The following is a 20,000-nucleotide window of genomic DNA, read 5'->3' on the forward strand; positions in this document are numbered from 1 at the left end:
CAATATACTGCAGTTCCACAGACAAACGCGCAGTCAGAGAACCCTTCAGTCTCTTTGTTCTTCTCCACAGAGTTGGGTAACGCCTGGGGCAACGAGAATGTGTTCACCATGGCCGAGGGGATCGTGTGGTTTCGCTACCACAATTACATCGCCTCCCGGCTACGTGAGAAACACTCGTCGTGGTCTGACGAAGACCTGTTTCAAAGCGCCAGGAAAACCGTGGTCGCCACTTTCCAGGTACTAGGAAAAGTCTGCTGTAATCCGACCAACACGTTGTGGTCATTTTATACTGTAATACAGCAAGTCACATGACCAGAAAAGGGAGTCGTTAGTTACATCAATACCAGGTGGTTGTGGGTTTTTGGATGAAATGGGATTAGTTGAGAGTTAGGTGTCTGCGTCACCTCTCACCCCCCCCCCCCCCACCCCCCCCTCCCCGGGTAACCAGCAACTACCAAGGTTATTATCCTCTGTTTTGACAAGCAATGAAAGTGTATGGTAGTAAATTGACAGAGAAGTAACTCAGGAGTTAAATAGACTTGATTTCGTTTTTTGTCATTTTACAGAATATTGCATTCTATGAATGGCTGCCTGGATTCCTGGCGGAAAAGACAATGTCTCCATACCTAGGTAAGTAAGAAAGAGGGAGGGAGAGAGAGGGGGGGGCAGAGAGAGAGGGGGGGAAACAGAGAGGAAGAGAGAGAGAGAGAGAGAGAGAGAGAGAGAGAGAGAGAGAGAGAGAGAGAGAGAGAGAGAGAGAGAGAGAGAGAGAGAGAGAGAGAGAGGGTAAACAGAGAGATGGAGAGAGAGAGGGAGGAAACAGAGAGAGGGAGAGAGAGAGAGGGGGGACAGAGAGAGGAAAGAGAGAGTGGAACAGAGAGAGGGAGAGAGAGAGTGTGTGGGACAGAGAGAGGGAGAGAGAGAGTGTGTGGGACAGAGAGATGGAGAGAGGGAGAGAGAGAGAGGAACAGAGAGAGGGGAATGCATGGATGAGAGGGGAGGGAAGAGGAACGACTGAAGCAAGGTCATGCGCTGGTAATCAGTGGTTAGGTGAGATGTTCTCTGCGTCATCAGAGAAACACACACACACACACACACACACACACACACACACACACACACACACACACACACACACACACACACACACACACACACACACACACACACACACACACACACACACACACACACACACACACACACACACACACACACACACACACACACACACACACACACACACACACACACACACACACACACACACACACACACACACACACACACACACACAGACACACGGCCAGGTGCTCCACAGTCAGCCAGAATAATAAGGTCAGAGGTCAGCGACCAGAAGAAGACAGTCACATGATGTTCCTTTGTTTTCTCTTAATAAATCATTTGGAGGTTAGAGGTGTTCCTTTCCCCTGTGTTATTTCACAACGTTAGACAATACTTCCTTTCCCCTGTGTTATTTCACAACGTTGGACAATACTTCCTTTCCCTTGTGTTATTTCACAACGTTAGACAATACTTCCTTTCCCCTGTGTTATTTCACAACGTTAGACAATACTTCCTTTCCCCTGTGTTATTTCACAACGTTAGACAATCCTTCCTTTCCCTTGTGTTATTTCACAACGTTAGACAATACTTCCTTTCCCTTGTGTTATTTCACAACGTAAGACAATACTTCCTTTCCCCTGTGTTATTTCACAACGTTAGACAATCCTTCCTTTCCCTTGTGTTATTTCACAACGTTAGACAATACTTCCTTTCCCTTGTGTTATTTCACAACGTTAGACAATACTTCCTTTCCCTTGTGTTATTTCACAACGTTAGACAATACTTCCTTTCCCCTGTGTTATTTCACAATGTTAGACAATACTTCCTTTCCCCTGTGTTATTTCACAATGTTAGACAATACTTCCTTTCCCCTGTGTTATTTCACAACGTTAGACAATACTTCCTTTCCCCTGTGTTATTTCACAATGTTAGACAATACTTCCTTTCCCCTGTGTTATTTCACAACGTTAGACAATCCTTCCTTTCCCCTGTGTTATTTCACAACGTTAGACAATACTTCCTTTCCCCTGTGTTATTTCACAATGTTAGACAATACTTCCTTTCCCCTGTGTTATTTCACAATGTTAGACAATACTTCCTTTCCCCTGTGTTATTTCACGTTAGACAATCCTTCCTCTCCCTTGTGTTATTTCACAACGTTAGACAATACTTACTTTCCCCTGTGTTATTTCACAACGTTAGACAATACTTCCTTTCCCCTGTGTTATTTCACAATGTTAGACAATCCTTCCTTTCCCCTGTGTTATTTCACAATGTTAGACAATACTTCCTTTCCCCTGTGTTATTTCACAATGTTAGACAATACTTCCTTTCCCTTGTGTTATTTCACAATGTTAGACAATACTTCCTTTCCCCTGTGTTATTTCACAATGTTAGACAATCCTTCCTTTCCCCTGTGTTATTTCACAACGTTAGACAATACTTCCTTTCCCCTGTGTTATTTCACAACGTTAGACAATCCTTCCTTTCCCCTGTGTTATTTCACAACGTTCGACAATCCTTCCTTTCCCCTGTGTTATTTCACAATGTTAGACAATCCTTACCTTCCCCTGTGTTATTTCACAATGTTAGACAATACTTCCTTTCCCCTGTGTTATTTCACAACGTTAGACAATCCTTCCTTTCCCCTGTGTTATTTCACAACGTTAGACAATACTTCCTTCCCCTGTGTTATTTCACAACGTTAGACAATACTTCATTTACCTGTGGGCATACCTTTACCTAGGACAAATATTTTCTATACGTCCTCTCTTCTGTACTATAGTAGGTTTACAGTATTATACGCTGGTGTCATTGTCTGTCTTGTCTCCTGCAGGCTACCAGAAGTTTGTGGATCCAGGGATCTCGCCTGAGTTTCAGGCAGCCGCCATACGTTTTGCCTCTACGATGGCTCCCCCTGGTGTCTTCATGAGGTACTGTGGCCTAGCTTCCGGGCCGGGCTGGAGAATAGAATACGCTCCTCCTCCTCCGACAGATTCAGAATCTACTAGCCTGGTAGAACCAGCCTGACAGCTGCGTTCACCTTTCAGTTTAACTTCAGATATCAGGGAAACAGAAAGGTGAGAGATGTCAGGTGATCATGCTGGTTACACCAGCCTATAAAACACTTTGGGGCGGCAGGTAGCCTAGTGGTTAGATTGTTGGACTAGTAACTGAAAGGTTGCTCCATCGAATCCCCGAGCTGACAAGGTAAAAATCTGTCGTTCTGCCCCCTGAACAAGGCAGTTAACCCCACTGTTCCCCGCTAGGCCGTCATTGTTTACTATTTACTACTTTACTACTACTGAAGTTTACTATTGGCTCATTCATCCCCCTCCTCTCCCCTGTAACTATTCCCCAGGTCGTTGCTGCAAATGAGAACGTGTTCTCAGTCAACTTACCTGGTAAAATAACGGTAAAATAAAAAAATTAAAAAATTGTAAATAAGAATTTGTTTCTTAACTGACTTCCCCAGTTAAAATAAAGGTTAAAATAAATAAAAAAACTCCAATATTTCTAGCAGAGTTAATATCTCTAGGCTACAACGTTCTCTTGAGTTTGTGGTGTTGTTTTTGTTCTAAGACACACGGTCCCCCCTTTAACGCTGCGTTTGTGTCAACAGTCATATTTTAACAGCTGCTCAAATGTCATTTGTGTCACCGGGACATTTTCCTACTTCCTTGTCTTGGCTACAGAAACAGAACGTGCCACTTTCAAAAGGTTGTCAACATCGATGGGAGCACGTCACCAGCCATGCGAATGTGTAACAGCTTCTGGAACCGTCAGGTAAAACTATAGATCCAAATATGTAAGAAACACACATCTCTGTCAAAACATTTTTAATTTTAAATTGTAGCCTGGTCCCAGATATGTGTTAGTTGTCTGTCCGACTCATACGGTCATTCTGAATTTGATACACCACTGATCTGGGGACCAGGCGGTATCTACTACCTACTTTATAGGTCGTCTATATGTACCTGTGTTGAGACAAGTTGTCTGTTCTAGAACCCCAACCTGAAGTCAGGACAGGATATAGACCGTCTGATTATGGGCATGACCTCGCAGATCGCAGAGAGAGAGGACAACATCATCGTGGAAGACTTAAGAGGTTTACCATTACTTTCACTTTTAAATGGTATTTTTTAATGCCCAGTACACGTGGCTTTACATCGTGGAGACGTGGAGAGGAAGTTATCTCTGTACAGAACGCATGAAGAAGACATGTGAAGTTTCAGTTGTCATAGCTACAGCTGTTACAGTTGAGTCAAGCAAATCAAATCAAATTGTTATTTGTCACATGCGACCGAATACAACAGGTGTAGTAGACCTTACAGTGAAATGCTTACTTACGAAGCCCCCCAACCAACAATGCCGTTTTAAGAAATAAAATACCAAAACAAACAACAACAAAAAAGAAGAAATAAAAGTAACAAATATTGATGTATATTGGTGGGGCCTTCTCCCCACTAGATTACATGTACGGTCCTCTGCGGTTCTCGCGGTCGGACCTGGTGGCTCTGACGGTGCAGAGAGGCCGAGACTTTGGTCTGCCCAGCTACAACCAGGTCAGAGAGGGCCTTGGCCTGGCCCCTGTAGAGAGGTGGGGAGACGTGAACCCTCAGCTCAACACCACCAACCCACAGGTACTATCAGAACTTATTATGCAATGCTCATGAAGGTTTTCTGTATGGGTTATTTAACGTGTTTACGTAAATCCATACAGAATGTGCTGTTGATTAGAAGGAGGTTTTATTTGCCAATGATCGTGGTAGTGTATGTGGTTGGTTAACCTACTCATGACTCACAGGGGCTCAAACCACTGGTCTGAGATCAGCCAGAGCCACAGGGATCAGCCAGAGCCACAGGGAGGGGATTAAACTACTGGTCTGAGATCAGCCAGAGCCACAGGGAGGGGATCAAACCACTGGTCTGAGATCAGCCACAGCCACAGGGAGGGGATCAAACCACTGGTCTGAGATCAGCCAGAGCCACAGGGATCAGCCAGAGCCACAGGGAGGGGATTAAACCACTGGTCTGAGATCAGCCACAGCCACAGGGATCAGCCAGAGCCACAGGGAGGGGATCAAACCACTGGTCTGAGATCAGCCAGAGCCACAGGGATCAGCCAGAGCCACAGGGAGGGGATCAAACTAACACATGGACAGAATTAGGATCAAGGGGCAGAAAACAGAACCAGATGAAGAACCTACCCTCTGTATTCTGTCTCCTTACTGGATCTATAGCTATTCAGGGACCTTGCAGACCTGTACCACGGGGACATTTCTAAACTGGAGCTGTTTCCCGGAGGTCTCCTAGAGTCTGTGGACGGTCCTGGTCAGGTCTTCTCCTCTATCATACTGGACCAGTTCAACCGCATCAGGAACGGGGACCGCTTCTGGTTCGAGAACAGACAGAACGGGTAGGAAACAACGTCAGATATTAACCTCATACGGTAATCGGATGAAACTGTCAGCGTTAGTTGAAACCTCGATTTCCGTCATTCTCACGTTCGCTCGAAAGCTTGGATGGATACCTGTGAGAACGTAAGCCTACGAATGAAGTAAACGATAGCCTGGGGTGTTGAACTAGACGTTGACCTGAGGAGACACACGACGAATGTCTGTTATGATCAGCTTTTTTGCGTCACTGTTTTGGGTGACATTAGCATACCATTTCCAGTCGATCTGACAACTCCTTCTGGTTGTTGCTCAAGTCTGTTCACAGCTGAAGAGATGCAGGTCATTCAGAACACAACCTTTCATGACGTCATTACAGCGGTCACCAGCGCGGAGGCTGGGGACATGCAGAGAAGAGTCTTCTTCTGGAAGGATGGTAAAGATCATATCCTCTCTGTATTTATATTATTGCCAATACAAATAAGCAATGTACCATAGTGTTCCCTGTAGCTCCAAAATGTTGACTGTAGTTGCTGCTGGTACAGTAACAAATCTGTCTGTCTGTCTGTCTGTCTGTCTGTCTGTCTGTCTGTCTGTCTGTCTGTCTGTCTGTCTGTCTGTCTGTCTGTCTGTCTGTCTGTCTGTCTGTCTGTCTGTCTGTCCCAGGTGACCCTTGTCCCCAGCCCTCTCAGGTCACGACCTCTGAGCTCCACCCCTGCACCAACGCCACCAAGCTCAACTACTTTGACGCCGGGAGTAAAGCCGGCTTCGGCATCCTAGTCATCTGCCTGTTCCTCTTTCCAGTTGGTCGGTATCCGATGTTAACCAATCAGAATCCACATGCACATTTTACATGAGGTTATTTTGATAGTCTTATCCAGAGTGACTTACGATCAGTTCATTTAATTAAAGTAGGTAAAACCAACCAAATATCACAATTTTCGACAGGGGAAAACAATAGCAAGTAAAACATTTTAAAATAGCAGATTTTGACACACAATCATTTTGATGACGTTGTTCCCATCCCAGTGAGCCTACTTAGAGAGACATAACATGTTATGAGCCTTATTATAAGTGTTAATGATTCTCTGTTGACCACGTTGTTCCCATCCCAGTGAGCCTCCTTAGAGAGACATAACATGTTATGAGCCTTATTATAAGTGTTAATGATTCTCTGTTGACCACGTCGTTCCCCTCCCAGTGAGCCTCCTCATGGCTCTTGTGGTGGCCTACTTCAGAAAGTCCAAGTTTAAGAAGTTCCAGAAGGCAGGAGCTCACGACACAACAAAGGAACCCGCTGCTGGAATCACAGGTGTGTGCTGCATATCAGGTGATCACAGGTGTGTGCTGCATATCAAGGTGATCACAGGTGTGTGCTACATATCAGGGTGATCACAGGTGTGTGCTGCATATCAAGGTGATCACAGGTGTGTGCTGCATATCAGGGTGATCACAGGTGATCGTGTTTGTGTGGTACTGTGTGTCAGGTACTGTGTGTCAGGTCAGGTACTGTGTGTCAGGTACTGTGTGTCAGGTCAGGTACTGTGTGTCAGGTACTGTGTGTCAGGTCAGGTACTGTGTGTCAGGTCAGGTACTGTGTGTCAGGTACTGTGTGTCAGGTACTGTGTGTCAGGTACTGTGTGTCAGGTTAGGTACTGTGTGTCAGGTCAGGTACTGTGTGTCAGGTACTGTGTGTCAGGTCAGGTACTGTGTGTCAGGTACTGTGTGTCAGGTCAGGTACTGTGTGTCAGGTCAGGTACTGTGTGTCAGGTACTGTGTGTCAGGTACTGTGTGTCAGGTACTGTGTGTCAGGTTAGGTACTGTGTGTCAGGTCAGGTACTGTGTGTCAGGTACTGTGTGTCAGGTACTGTGTGTCAGGTTAGGTACTGTGTGTCAGGTACTGTGTGTCAGGTACTGTGTGTCAGGTACTGTGTGTCAGGTCAGGTACTGTGTGTCAGGTACTGTGTGTCAGGTTAGGTACTGTGTGTCAGGTACTGTGTGTCAGGTCAGGTACTGTGTGTCAGGTACTGTGTGTCAGGTCAGGTACTGTGTGTCAGGTCAGGTACTGTGTGTCAGGTACTGTGTGTCAGGTACTGTGTGTCAGGTACTGTGTGTCATGTCAGGTACTGTGTGTCAGGTCAGGTACTGTGTGTCAGGTACTGTGTGTCAGGTCAGGTACTGTGTGTCAGGTCAGGTACTGTGTGTCAGGTACTGTGTGTCAGGTTAGGTACTGTGTGTCAGGTTATCTCCTATCTTATTATCTCCTCTCTGTCTCTCCTCTCCGTCTCTCCTCTCCATCTCTCCTTTCTGTCTCTCCTCGCCGTCTCTCCTATCCATCTCTCCTCTCCATCTCTCCTCTCCGTCTCTCCTCTCCATCTTTCCGTCTCTCCTCTCCATCTCTCCATCTCTCCGTTCCGTCTCTCCTCTCATTCTCTCCTCTCCATCTCTCCTTTCCGTCTCTCCTCTCCATCTCTCCGTTCCGTCTCTCCTCTCATTCTCTCCTCTCCATTTCTCCTGTCCTTCTCTCCTGTGGTTCGTCTCTCCTCTCATTCTCTCCTCTCCATTTCTCCTCTCCTTCTCTCCTGTGGTTCGTCTCCCCTCTCTGTCTCTCTTCTACATCTCTTCTCTGAATCTCTCCTCTCCTCTCTCCAGCCTGTGAGTGGCAGGGGCCTAAGAAGCCCCTACGTCCAGTCAATCTGTTGGTGGATGATAAGAGGAGACTGCAGGTGTTTGACCAGTCTGGACCCGCTCAACGGTCACTCGGCCTTGGTTCCCAGACCCACCTGGACGTCCTGCTGTCCAGTGACTATTACCGCAGGGCTCTGCTGATGAAAGTACCCAAAGAGTATGACCTGGTGAGGGATTAACAGGGGAGGGACAAATAAGAAAGAGCATGGGTTGGGAGAGAGAGAGAGAGAGAGAGAGAGAGAGAGAGAGAGAGAGAGAGAGAGAGAGAGAGAGAGAGAGAGAGAGAGAGAGAGAGAGAGAGAGAGAGAGAGAGAGAGAGAGAGAGAGAGAGAGAGAGAGAGAGAGAGAGAGAGAGAGAGAGAGAGAGAGAGAGAGAGAGAGAGAGAGAGAGAGAGAGAGAGAGGGAGGGAGGGAGGGAGAGAGAGAGAGAGAGAGAGAGTGTGTGTGTGTGTGTGCTTCAACTCTGTTGGGATGGAAAGAGAGAGGGAGAGAGGGAGAGAAAGAGAGAGAGGGAGAGGGAGGAAGAGAGAGAGAGAGATGGAGGGAGAGGGAGTGAGAGGGAGAGGGAGGGAGAGAGAGAGAGAGAGAGTGTGTGTGTGTGTGTGCTTCAACTCTGTTGTGGTCTGTCTCCAGGTGCTGTACTTTGAGGACGAGGGCCAGCGTGGAGAGTTTGTCCGGTACCTTCGCTCTGAGGTGACAGTCAGTGGACAGGAGCTGGCGGTGAGGGACATGACAGAGAAGGAGCTACTGAGAGAGGCAGTGACCAGAGACCAGAGGACTCAGATAGTTGAGTCCTTCATCAGGAGTGCCTTTGCCAAGGTACTGTAATATGGTGATTTATGAGACGCTTTTATCCAATGCCACTTACAGAACTGTCCACAACCGTGGTGCGCAGTACGGACGGACACAGACACATACCTTCTGAACACATAGCATTGTTAACGCCGTTCTCTATCCCACTGAGCCATTCAATGTGACCACCATTAACAATCCCAATGACACCACGCTAAACATACGTATTGGCTCAACGGGTCAACCCGACCTCCTCTCCCCACCCTATAGGTCCTGGAGATAGAGAAGGCTGGTGTCAGAGACCTGAGTGGTGCGTCCTGTAGGAAGACCCGGGAAGCCCTGCAGACTGAGCTGACGGGAACTGAGTTTGCCGACGCTCTGGGACTCAAACCGGACTCGCTCTTTGTCGACTCCATGTTCACGCTGGCCGACAAGGACGGAAACGGATACCTCTCCTTCCAGGAGTTCCTCGACGTCATCGTCATTTTCATGAAAGGTATAGGATGTGGACGCATATTCACAGCATTTGAATATGAATTAATACACGAATACATGAATATGTGAATACATGAATACACTAATTTGTGAATACTTGAATACACGAATACGCTAATACATGAATATGTGAATACGTGAATACATGAATATGTGAACACATTAATACGTGAATGCATGAATATGTGACTACATGAATACGAGAATATGTGAATACGTGAATATGTGAATACATGCATACGTATTTGAATTTGTATTTGTCGTAGGTTCACCAGAGGAAAAATCCAAACTGATGTTCTCAATGCACGACGTTGACGGAGACGGTTTCTTATCAAAAGAGGATTATTCCAGACTACTTCGGTAAGCACTGTGGTCATTTCGTCATCATTTCAGCCTATTGGATCATCCTAAAAAAAAGCCTGGCTTGAAGGGACATTACACCACTCAGTAGTGGTCCTCTGTAGATGTACAGTATGTGTCCACATCCCAGGCCGTTTGTTTTGTAGATCCAGCTGTACACACAATCCAACATGAAAAGATAAGCGCCGTTACAATGGGTTCCTAACTCTGGCCGTACTTGGGCTCTGTTCTGCAGGTCATTCATTGAGATCTCCAGCAGCCTTCTGTCTAAGGGCCAGGCTGAGGAGGCTATCCAAGCCATGCTACAGGCCGCGGGCTTCAACGACAAGGAACAGATCACTTGGGAGGACTTCCACTTCTTGCTCCGGGACCACGAGAAGGAGCTGAAATTTGCCCAGCTCAACATTAAAGGTGACTATACAATAATTCCTCAGCACTTACCCATACTCCTCTGTCCTTGCCTCAGCACTTACCCATACTCCTCTGTTTATCTAGGGATGGAAAAGGAGGGAGGAAACAGACTGAGTCGAAACCAACGTGTATCTTTCATCACACCAGAGAGGAAAATGTAAGATAATAACACCAGGGAGATATTACCCCAGAGAGGAACAGGTAAGATAACACCAGGGAGATATTACCCCAGAGAGGAACAGGTAAGATAATAACACCAGGGAGATATTACAGGTAAGATACCGTTTGACCAACATGTTGATTGTCAGGCTCTTATCAGGGTCGTGGACACGCTAATGATTTTTTGATGACAGGATGATTGCTTTTTCCAAGTAACCTGTTATTATATTTTGTGACTGAATTACTCCACTCCTTGATGACCGTCAGTACATAAATACTGAGCTGGTAGTCTAGTGGTCGTTGTTTAAAATGGTCGTGTTCTCTCATCCTTAGCTCGTCCTTAGAAGGGGACACACAGGTCTCCAGCAGCCTGGGGAAAGACGGACAAGAGCTTCGTAGACGACAAGGGAAAAGGTAACTTAGAGGACAGAGCGTGCATCCGTTCATCTCTGTGTTTGTGTGATTCTTGTGGGAATTGTGGGACATAAGAGCATTGTGTTGAACACTGTGCGATGTTTAAAAATGAGAACAGCAGAATGGGGAACTTACTAAATGACTAGAGTTGACTGCGTGATATTAGGTTGCTTTTTGTGTAAATATTTTACGTCTGGATTTTGAATGATTTTGTATTTTTAGCGGCTTTGAGGTTAAAATGTACGATTTTCAAAAACCTATTTTGTGAAGATGACCTGGCAAGAGTTCATTACAGGAACAATGTAACGTGTACATATACAATACAACAGAAAACACAAGGACACCACTTCTACCCTCTCGACGCCGTCCTCTGACATCCTCACGGTCGGGTAACAGACAAGAGTTCATTTCACTAGTCTGACAACATGCTATAGTGTCCGTGCCGTTAGTGGTCGTGGTGTATCTTAACGTCTCTGTTCTGTGGTGCAGAAGGTGTGACATCACGTCCAACCTCAGTGGGTCAAAGCTGGGTTTTAAATGACATCATAGTGATGTCAGACTTCTTGGGACATGTGTTTCAAGGGGAAGATTTCCTCACGACTTCTTGTGTCTGAATAATAAAGTCATCGCTGGTCAACACCAATAGTGGTGATTGATATGTGCTAAATGACACCCTATTCTCTACATAGTAATGATTATTTATTATTTTTATTTTTATTTAACCTTTATTTAACTAGGAAAGTCATTATGGTGATATCATCTATATGTATGCCCCCCCCCCCCCCCCCATGGCGTGCTAATATGCTAATTATGTATGCTGATTACGTATGCTGAATACGTCTGCTGTGGACACTGTGCCATGGTGCGCTGAGGTTTGTTACAAACTCGTACCCTCTTTATGAGAGTGGGCGGGCCTTCATTAGCTCTTCTGCCCTTCCTTAACTCTTCTGTCCTTCCTTAGCTCTTCTGTCCTTCCTTAGCTCTTCTGTCCTTCCTTAGCTCTTCTGTCCTTCCTTAGCTCTTCTGTCCTTCCTTAACTCTTATGTCCTTCCTTAGCTCTTCTGTCCTTCCTTAGCTCTTCTGTCCTTCCTTAGCTCTTCTGTCCTTCCTTAGCTCTTCTGTCCTTCCTTAGCTCTTCTGTCCTTCCTTAGCTCTTCTGTCCTTCCTTAGCTCTTCTGTCCTTCCTTAACTCTTCTGTCCTTCCTTAACTCTTCTGTCCTTCCTTAGCTCTTCTGTCCTTCCTTAGCTCTTCTGTCCTTCCTTCGCTCTTCTGTCCTTCCTTAGCTCTTCTGTTCTTCCTTAGCTCTTCTGTCCTTCCTTAGCTCTTCTGTCCTTCCTTAACTCTTCTGTCCTTCCTTAGCTCTTCTGGCCTTCCTTAGCTCTTCTGTCCTTCCTTAGCTCTTCTGTCCTTCCTTAGCTCTTCTGTCCTTCCTTAGCTCTTCTGTCCTTCCTTAGCTCTTCTGTCCTTCCTTAGCTCTTCTGTCCTTCCTTAACTCTTCTGTCCTTCCTTAGCTCTTCTGTCCTTCCTTAGCTTTTCTGTACTTCCTTAGCTCTTCTGTCCTTCCTTAGCTTGTCTGTTCTTCCTTAGCTCTTCTGTCCTTCCTTAGCTCTTCTGTCCTTCCTTAGCTCTTCGGAGATTAAATCAATATTTTTTTTACTGTAGTACCTACATTTTCAGTTGACTTAATGACAGTTATCTCCTTCACTCACGTGACTGTATCTTCTTGATGGTGCCTAAGGTCCGTACAGAGCTGGGTAAAAAAAACTAAAAACTGCATTCCAGGACTCTGCCCCCACTACTTGGAACGAGCTACAAAAGTACATGAAACTACAGGAGCTCGTCTCCTTCTATGATTTTAAAGCTACGGTTAAAAACTATGGTGGAAAATGATTCAGGGGGGGGGCTGTCAGTGTTTATAGACCCCTAGTTGAAACACTACTCCCAAAACCAATGTGCCTGTTCAATGTGTAAACCGGTGCTTTAAACTGTAAGTGTTTTATATTGTAAATGTCTGACACTATGTCTGCTGCTGTTTTGTCCAGGTATTTTCTTATAAAAGATATTAAGATTAACAATGAGTCTAAAACTGGTCAAATAAAGGTTAAAAGAAGAGTTATACTCCAGGGAAGTGTGAGTGATAGCAGTAATTTTGGGGTTTACCATGGTTACCTCAGGTTGTGTAAGAGACTTTGGTTGCTTTTGTGGATGACCGTATGTCTGGTATCTAGAGTTGGCCACCCAGTGATGCAACCTGCCTCTATTTACCTCCGTTAACGGATAACACACCACTTGAGTTTTGAGCTTTTCAAATATAGGGATTATGATGGTTTTACCATGTAGTAGAGTACTTAGTATTTACTGTGTGGGGGGAATATTCTCTCTATTTGGAGAGAAAAAAAATGAGCAAGCATTGTAGATTCTGTCCTTCCTTAGTCCTTCTGTCCTTCCTTAGTCCTTCTGTACTTCCTTAGCTCTTCTGTCCTTCCTTAGCTCTTCTGTCCTTCCTTAGCTCTTCTGGCCTTCCTTAGTCCTTCTGTCCTTCCTTAGCGCCTCTGTCCCTCCTTAGTCCTTCTGTCCTTCCTTCCTCAGTTGATCTACAAACACAAACTATACAATTAGGCCGCTACACATTAACTCAGATTAACTCAGATTAACTCACATGAGTCACAACTATAAATGGAATATGTACAGAGGGATCTGTTAGAAGAAAAAGTATTTTATTAACAAAAGGTCAACAAATACATTTTATTTACAAAACGTATAATTTTTTTTTTTTTGCAGTTTTACAGCTAATGTCCTGCAATTCTACACATTTTGCAGTTTTATGACTTATGCCATGTTCATATAATATCTGAGTGAGAGGGACTAACAAAATCACACACCATATCTCAGACAGCACTGGGACGATTTTGACGATACTTGGGTGAATGATGCGTCTTGCCATAATGATCCGTCATTTTCACAAAATGACACTGATTGGCCCAAGGCGGGAGCTACGGTAATGAATCGGACCTCCAGAGTCCTAAGGTCTACGTATTAATCTCAGTCTAACTATCTCTATCCTCCTCCCAGATCGGGCCTCCAGAGTCCTAAGGTCTACGTATTAATCTATTCATCTCAGTCTAACTACCTCTATCCTTCTCCACAGATCGGGCCTCCAGAGTCCTAAGGTCTACGTATTAATCCCAGTCTAACTACATCTATCCTCCTCCACAGATCAGCCCTCCAGAGTCCTAAGGTCTACGTATTAATCCCAGTCTAACTATCTCTATCCTCCTCCACAGATCGGGCCTCCAGAGTCCTAAGGTCTACGTATTAATCCCAGTCTAACTACATCTATCCTTCTCCACAGATCGGGCCTCCAGAGTCCTAAGGTCTACGTGAAGCCTAAGAAGGATCGCTCCAACAGGAACGCCGTCCAGCAGAAGATCCAGCACTTCAAACGTTTCATAGAGAACTACCGTCGCCACATCGTCTGTTTCACCGTCGTCTACGCCATCACAGCCGGAGTGGCTCTGGAGAGATGCTACTGTGAGTTGTGTTGTGATGTGTTCTTGTCTTCCTTCTCTTGTTCTCTCTCTCTGTGTTCTCCTGTTTTTGGTAGTTAGCTGGTACTTCGTGGACAACTGCTGGTGTAAAAAGGGCTTTATAAAATACATTTGATTGATTGAATTTGACATAGCCTGGCTGGTCAAATTTAAAAAAAAAACGAGAAATGTTAGTGTTGTTTGTCCTTTTTGAGCCACTGTAGCAACAACATAGCCAGAAACAATTCCTCAAAATAGTCTGTATAAAAAAATTAAGTCTGTATACAAAATAGTCTGTATAAATAAAGATAACATACATTTTGACGTTTTTTTTTTAGCTGAGGAGGTCTTAGTCGCGCAATTTTACATCTAACTAAGATGTTTTGGCGAAGTATTTCTCAAGTGAAGAAATATGCATGAAAAATATAATTATCTCGTTGCTTGACAACAAACACTTCATTTTCCCTACTCTTATTAGGAGTGGTACTGTTTACCAATCACCGGCTAAGGGGTGTAAGGCTACCGAACTTCGACTTGCCAACCAAAAATACATTTGCGTGAGCGAACACCAAAACGAACATAAACGTCACACAATGTTGTCATAATAAACAGTATGTGCGAAATGTTTCACCTGGGAAGCGTACAGTAAGCTGACGACGGTCACAAGAGACTGTTTTGTTGACACAACTGATTATCTTAAAGCTGTACGTTTTTTTTTCTGGGGCGACCCGACTAAAATTCACATAGAAATGTGAGTTATAGAGCTGTCATTCTCACATAAAGCAAGTCTAAGAAGGTATATCTGTTCCATGAGCTCTATTTCTATGCTTCCCGTTCATAAATTCCCGTTTTTTTGCATCTTTTAATTTCGGTTTTGTACAACAGCTTCAAACAGCTGAAAATACAAAATGGTACAATGATTCTCTACAGTATACTGGCTTATTTTGTCATATAAACTGAAATGAGGTAAACTATTTTAATTTTAGCAACCAGGAAATGGAGGAGTTTTTTTTAGCATAGTGCACCTTTAATTGGATATTCATAATTGAATTGAATACTCATGCAATGCAGACTCCATTTCCCTACAAAGGCATCTGAAAACAAAGGGTGTGCTTGAACCTGTCTGCCTGCTTGTCTGTGGCTGGTTTCCCAGGCACAGATTAAACCTAGTCCTGGACTAAAAAACATACACAATGGACAATCTCTTTTTGAAAGTGCTTTTTAATTAAGGACAAGGCATAATCTGCATCTGGGAAACCAGCCCATAGAAGAAAAGCACCTGGAATAACAGGAAAACAAAACCTCTTGCTGTGTTTTTAGTCTATGGTTTGCAGGCAGACTCTTCGGGCGTGCCGGAGACGTCGGCGGTAGGTATAGTGGTGTCTCGTGGTTCGGCGGCGGCCATCTCCTTCCTGTACCCCTACATGTTGCTGACGGTGTGCCGTAACCTCATCACCCTGGGACGAGAGACCTTCCTCAACCGATACATCCCTTTCGACGCCGCTATAGACTTCCATCGCTTCATGGCCATGTCCGCCATCTTACTCACAGGTCAGAGGTCACAGGTCAGACTGACCTTAACCCTAACTCCTCTCTCTAACCCTTCATGGCCATGTCCGCCATCTTACTCACAGGTCAGAGGTCACAGGTCAGACGGACCTTAACCCTAACTCCTTCCTCACGGGTCAAAAGAAGTGCACTATGCCATTTCAGATGCAACTTCACTCTTCTCAGAGTATGATAACACTACATACTGGTACTCACTGTAACAGAGATTTCATACTATATACTGGTACTCACTGTAACAGAGAGTTCACACTACATACTGGTACTCACTGTAACAGAGATTTCATACTACATACTGGTACTCACTGTAACAGAGATTTCATACTACATACTGGTACTCACTGTAACAGAGATTTCATACTACATATTGGTACTCACTGTAACAGAGATTTCATACTACATACTGGTACTCACTGTAGCAGAGATTTCATACTACATACTGGTACTCACTGTAACAGAGATGTCATACTATATACTGGTACTCACTGTAACAGAGATTTCATACTACATACTGGTACTCACTGTAACAGAGATTTCATACTACATATTGGTACTCACTGTAACAGAGATTTCATACTACATACTGGTACTCACTGTAGCAGAGATTTCATACTACATACTGGTACTCACTGTAACAGAGATGTCATACTATATACTGGTACTCACTGTAGCAGAGATTTCATACTATATACTGGTACTCACTCTAACAGAGATTTCATACTATATACTGGTACTCACTGTAACAGAGATTTCATACTACATACTGGTACTCACTGTAACAGAGATGTCATACTATATACTGGTACTCACTGTAACAGAGATGTCATACTATATACTGGTACTCACTGTGACAGAGATTTCATACTACACACTGGTACTCACTGTAACAGAGATTTCATACTATATACTGGTACTCACTGTAACAGAGATTTCATATTACATACTGGTACTCACTGCAACAGAGATTTCCTACTACATACTGGTACTCACTGTAACAGAGATTTCATACTATATACTGGTACTCACTGTAACAGAGATTTCCTACTACATACTGGTACTCACTGTAGCAGAGATTTCATACTATATACTGGTACTCACTGTAACAGAGATTTCATACTATATACTGGTACTCACTGTAACAGAGATTTCATACTATATACTGGTACTCACTGTAACAGAGATTTCATACTATATACTGGTACTCACTGTAACAGAGAGTTCACACTACATACTGGTACTCACTGTAACAGAGATTTCCTACTACATACTGGTACTCACTGTAACAGAGATTTCCTACTACATACTGGTACTCACTGTAGCAGAGATTTCATACTATATACTGGTACTCACTGTAACAGAGATTTCATACTATATACTGGTACTCACTGTAACAGAGATTTCATACTATATACTGGTACTCACTGTAACAGAGATTTCATACTATATACTGGTACTCACTGTAACAGAGATTTCATACTATATACTGGTACTCACTGTAACAGAGATTTCATACTACATACTGGTACTCACTGTAACAGAGATTTCATACTATATACTGGTACTCACTGTAACAGAGATTTCATACTACATACTGGTACTCACTGTAACAGAGATTTCATACTATATACTGGTACTCACTGTAACAGAGATGTCATACTATATACTGGTACTCACTGTAACAGAGATTTTATACTACATACTGGTACTCACTGTAACAGAGATTTCATACTATATACTGGTACTCACTGTAACAGAGATTTCATACTACATACTGGTACTCACTGTAACAGAGATTTCATACTATATACTGGTACTCACTGTAACAGAGAGTTCACACTATTTACTGGTACTCACTGTAACAGAGATTTCATACTACATACTGGTACTCACTGTAACAGAGATTTCACACTATATACTGGTACTCACTGTAACAGAGATTTCCTACTACATACTGGTACTCACTGTAACAGAGATTTCATACTACATACTGGTACTCACTGTAACAGAGATTTCATACTACATACTGGTACTCACTGTAACAGAGATTTCATACTACATACTGGTACTCACTGTAACAAAGATTTCATACTACATACTGGTACTCACTGTAACAGAGATTTCATACTATATACTGGTACTCACTGTAACAGAGAGTTCACACTATATACTGGTACTCACTGTAACAGAGATTTCATACTACATACTGGTACTCACTGTAACAGAGATTTCACACTATATACTGGTACTCACTGTAACAGAGATTTCCTACTACATACTGGTACTCACTGTAACAGAGATTTCACACTATATACTGGTACTCACTGTAACAGAGATTTCCTACTACATACTGGTACTCACTGTAACAGAGATTTCATACTACATACTGGTACTCACTGTAACAGAGATTTCATACTACATACTGGTACTCACTGTAACAGAGATTTCCTACTACATACTGGTACTCACTGTAACAGAGATTTCATACTACATACTGGTACTCACTGTAACAGAGATTTCCTACTACATACTGGTACTACATTTATCAATATTAGTTCCACAGATCACCGTGTGGTACTGTAACACAATCACACATCGTGTTTACAGGTCACTTTGCGTTGTGTGTTCCTGCCAACCCCTTTTCCTCCTCCCCCCTACAGTCACCCACTGTCTGGGTCATGTGGTCAACATCTACGTGTTCTCGGTCAGTGACCTCAGCATCCTGGCCTGTCTGTTCCCCAGGGTCCTAGCCAACAACGGGTAATGACATCAACATTATTTCACCATACAATACTCCTGGTGGCTGTCCATGTTCATCTAGAGATACATCACCTTTAAAAGGTCTTCTCTTGTATCTGATTTACTGTGTTGACTATTGACTATGTGTTGACTGTTTACTATGTGTTGACTATTTACTATATGTTGACTATTTACTATGTGTTGACTATTTACTATGTGTTGACCGTTTACTATGTGTTGACTGTTTACTATGTGTTGACTGTTTACTATGTGTTGACTGTTTACTATGTGTTGACTGTTTACTATGTGTTGACTGTTTACTATGTGTTGACTGTTTACTGTGTGTTGACTATATACACTATGTGTTGACTGTTTACTATGTGTTGACTGTTTACTATGTGTTGACCGTTGACTGTTTACTATGTGTTGACTGTTTATTTACTGTGTGTTGACTGTTTACTGTGTGTTGACTGTTTACTATGTGTTGACTGTTTACTATGTGTTGACTGTTTACTGTGTGTTGACTGTTTACTATGTGTTGACTGTTTACTATGTGTTGACTGTTTACTATGTGTTGACTGTTTACTGTGTGTTGACTGTTTACTATGTGTTGACTGTGTACTATGTGTTGACTGTTTACTGTGAGTTGACTGTTTACTATGTGTTGACTGTTTACTATGTGTTGACTGTTTACTGTGTGTTGACTGTTTACTGTGTGTTGACTGTTTACTATGTGTTGACTGTTTACTATGTGTTGACTGTTTACTGTGTGTTGACTGTTTACTATGTGTTGACTGTTTACTATGTGTTGACTGTTTACTGTGTGTTGACTGTTTACTGTGTGTTGACTGTTTACTATGTGTTGACTGTTTACTATGTGTTGACTGTTTACTATGTGTTGACCGTTTGCAGGTCTGAGATGCCTTTGAGATGGTCGTGGTGGTTCTTTCAGACAGTTCCAGGTAGGACAGAATACAAACCATTCTCAACGGTCAAGACTGTATGATATCAGTAATTATGTCATTTCAACCCCGTTTTACCCACTGGGTGACTGAAAGAGAAAGAGCTACTTGCTGTAGTTTCTGAAGATCCCGGTAGCTCAGTAATTCCACATTGTCTCTCTCTCTCTAACGTTACTCCAGGAATGACGGGCATCCTGCTTCTGTTCATCTTTGCGTTTATGTACGTCTTCGCCTCACACTACTTCCGACGAATCAGCTTCCAGGGATTCTGGCTCACACACTACCTCTATGTGGTTATCTACATCCTGGTGAGCACACTACCTCACTACCGAAGTAAAATATAAACGCAACATGTAAAGTGTTGGTCCCACGTTTCAGGAGCTGAAATAAAAAGATCCCAGAAATGTTTCCTACGCACAAAAAAATC

General features: G+C 43.5%; 1 protein-coding gene across 1 annotated transcript in view; it reads left to right on the forward strand.

The window, feature by feature from the left end:
- The window catches only part of duox (dual oxidase), a 32,894-nt gene that overhangs the window by 5,990 nt on the left and 6,904 nt on the right, over positions 1–20,000 (forward strand). Inside the window, exons 7-28 of the mRNA XM_071415764.1 lie at positions 71–237; positions 567–630; positions 2,903–2,999; positions 3,762–3,852; positions 4,072–4,174; positions 4,537–4,709; positions 5,310–5,485; positions 5,780–5,898; positions 6,129–6,269; positions 6,664–6,774; positions 8,115–8,317; positions 8,784–8,969; positions 9,213–9,438; positions 9,704–9,797; positions 10,033–10,208; positions 10,293–10,365; positions 10,701–10,781; positions 14,135–14,313; positions 15,630–15,860; positions 18,533–18,632; positions 19,524–19,573; positions 19,754–19,881. Of these exons, the coding sequence (XP_071271865.1) occupies positions 71–237; positions 567–630; positions 2,903–2,999; positions 3,762–3,852; positions 4,072–4,174; positions 4,537–4,709; positions 5,310–5,485; positions 5,780–5,898; positions 6,129–6,269; positions 6,664–6,774; positions 8,115–8,317; positions 8,784–8,969; positions 9,213–9,438; positions 9,704–9,797; positions 10,033–10,208; positions 10,293–10,365; positions 10,701–10,781; positions 14,135–14,313; positions 15,630–15,860; positions 18,533–18,632; positions 19,524–19,573; positions 19,754–19,881 (2,969 nt within the window). The remainder of the gene's footprint in view (positions 1–70; positions 238–566; positions 631–2,902; positions 3,000–3,761; positions 3,853–4,071; positions 4,175–4,536; positions 4,710–5,309; positions 5,486–5,779; positions 5,899–6,128; positions 6,270–6,663; positions 6,775–8,114; positions 8,318–8,783; positions 8,970–9,212; positions 9,439–9,703; positions 9,798–10,032; positions 10,209–10,292; positions 10,366–10,700; positions 10,782–14,134; positions 14,314–15,629; positions 15,861–18,532; positions 18,633–19,523; positions 19,574–19,753; positions 19,882–20,000) is intronic.

Source organism: Salvelinus alpinus, chromosome 9, assembly GCF_045679555.1.
Source record: "Salvelinus alpinus chromosome 9, SLU_Salpinus.1, whole genome shotgun sequence".
Lineage (NCBI taxonomy): Eukaryota > Metazoa > Chordata > Actinopteri > Salmoniformes > Salmonidae > Salvelinus > Salvelinus alpinus.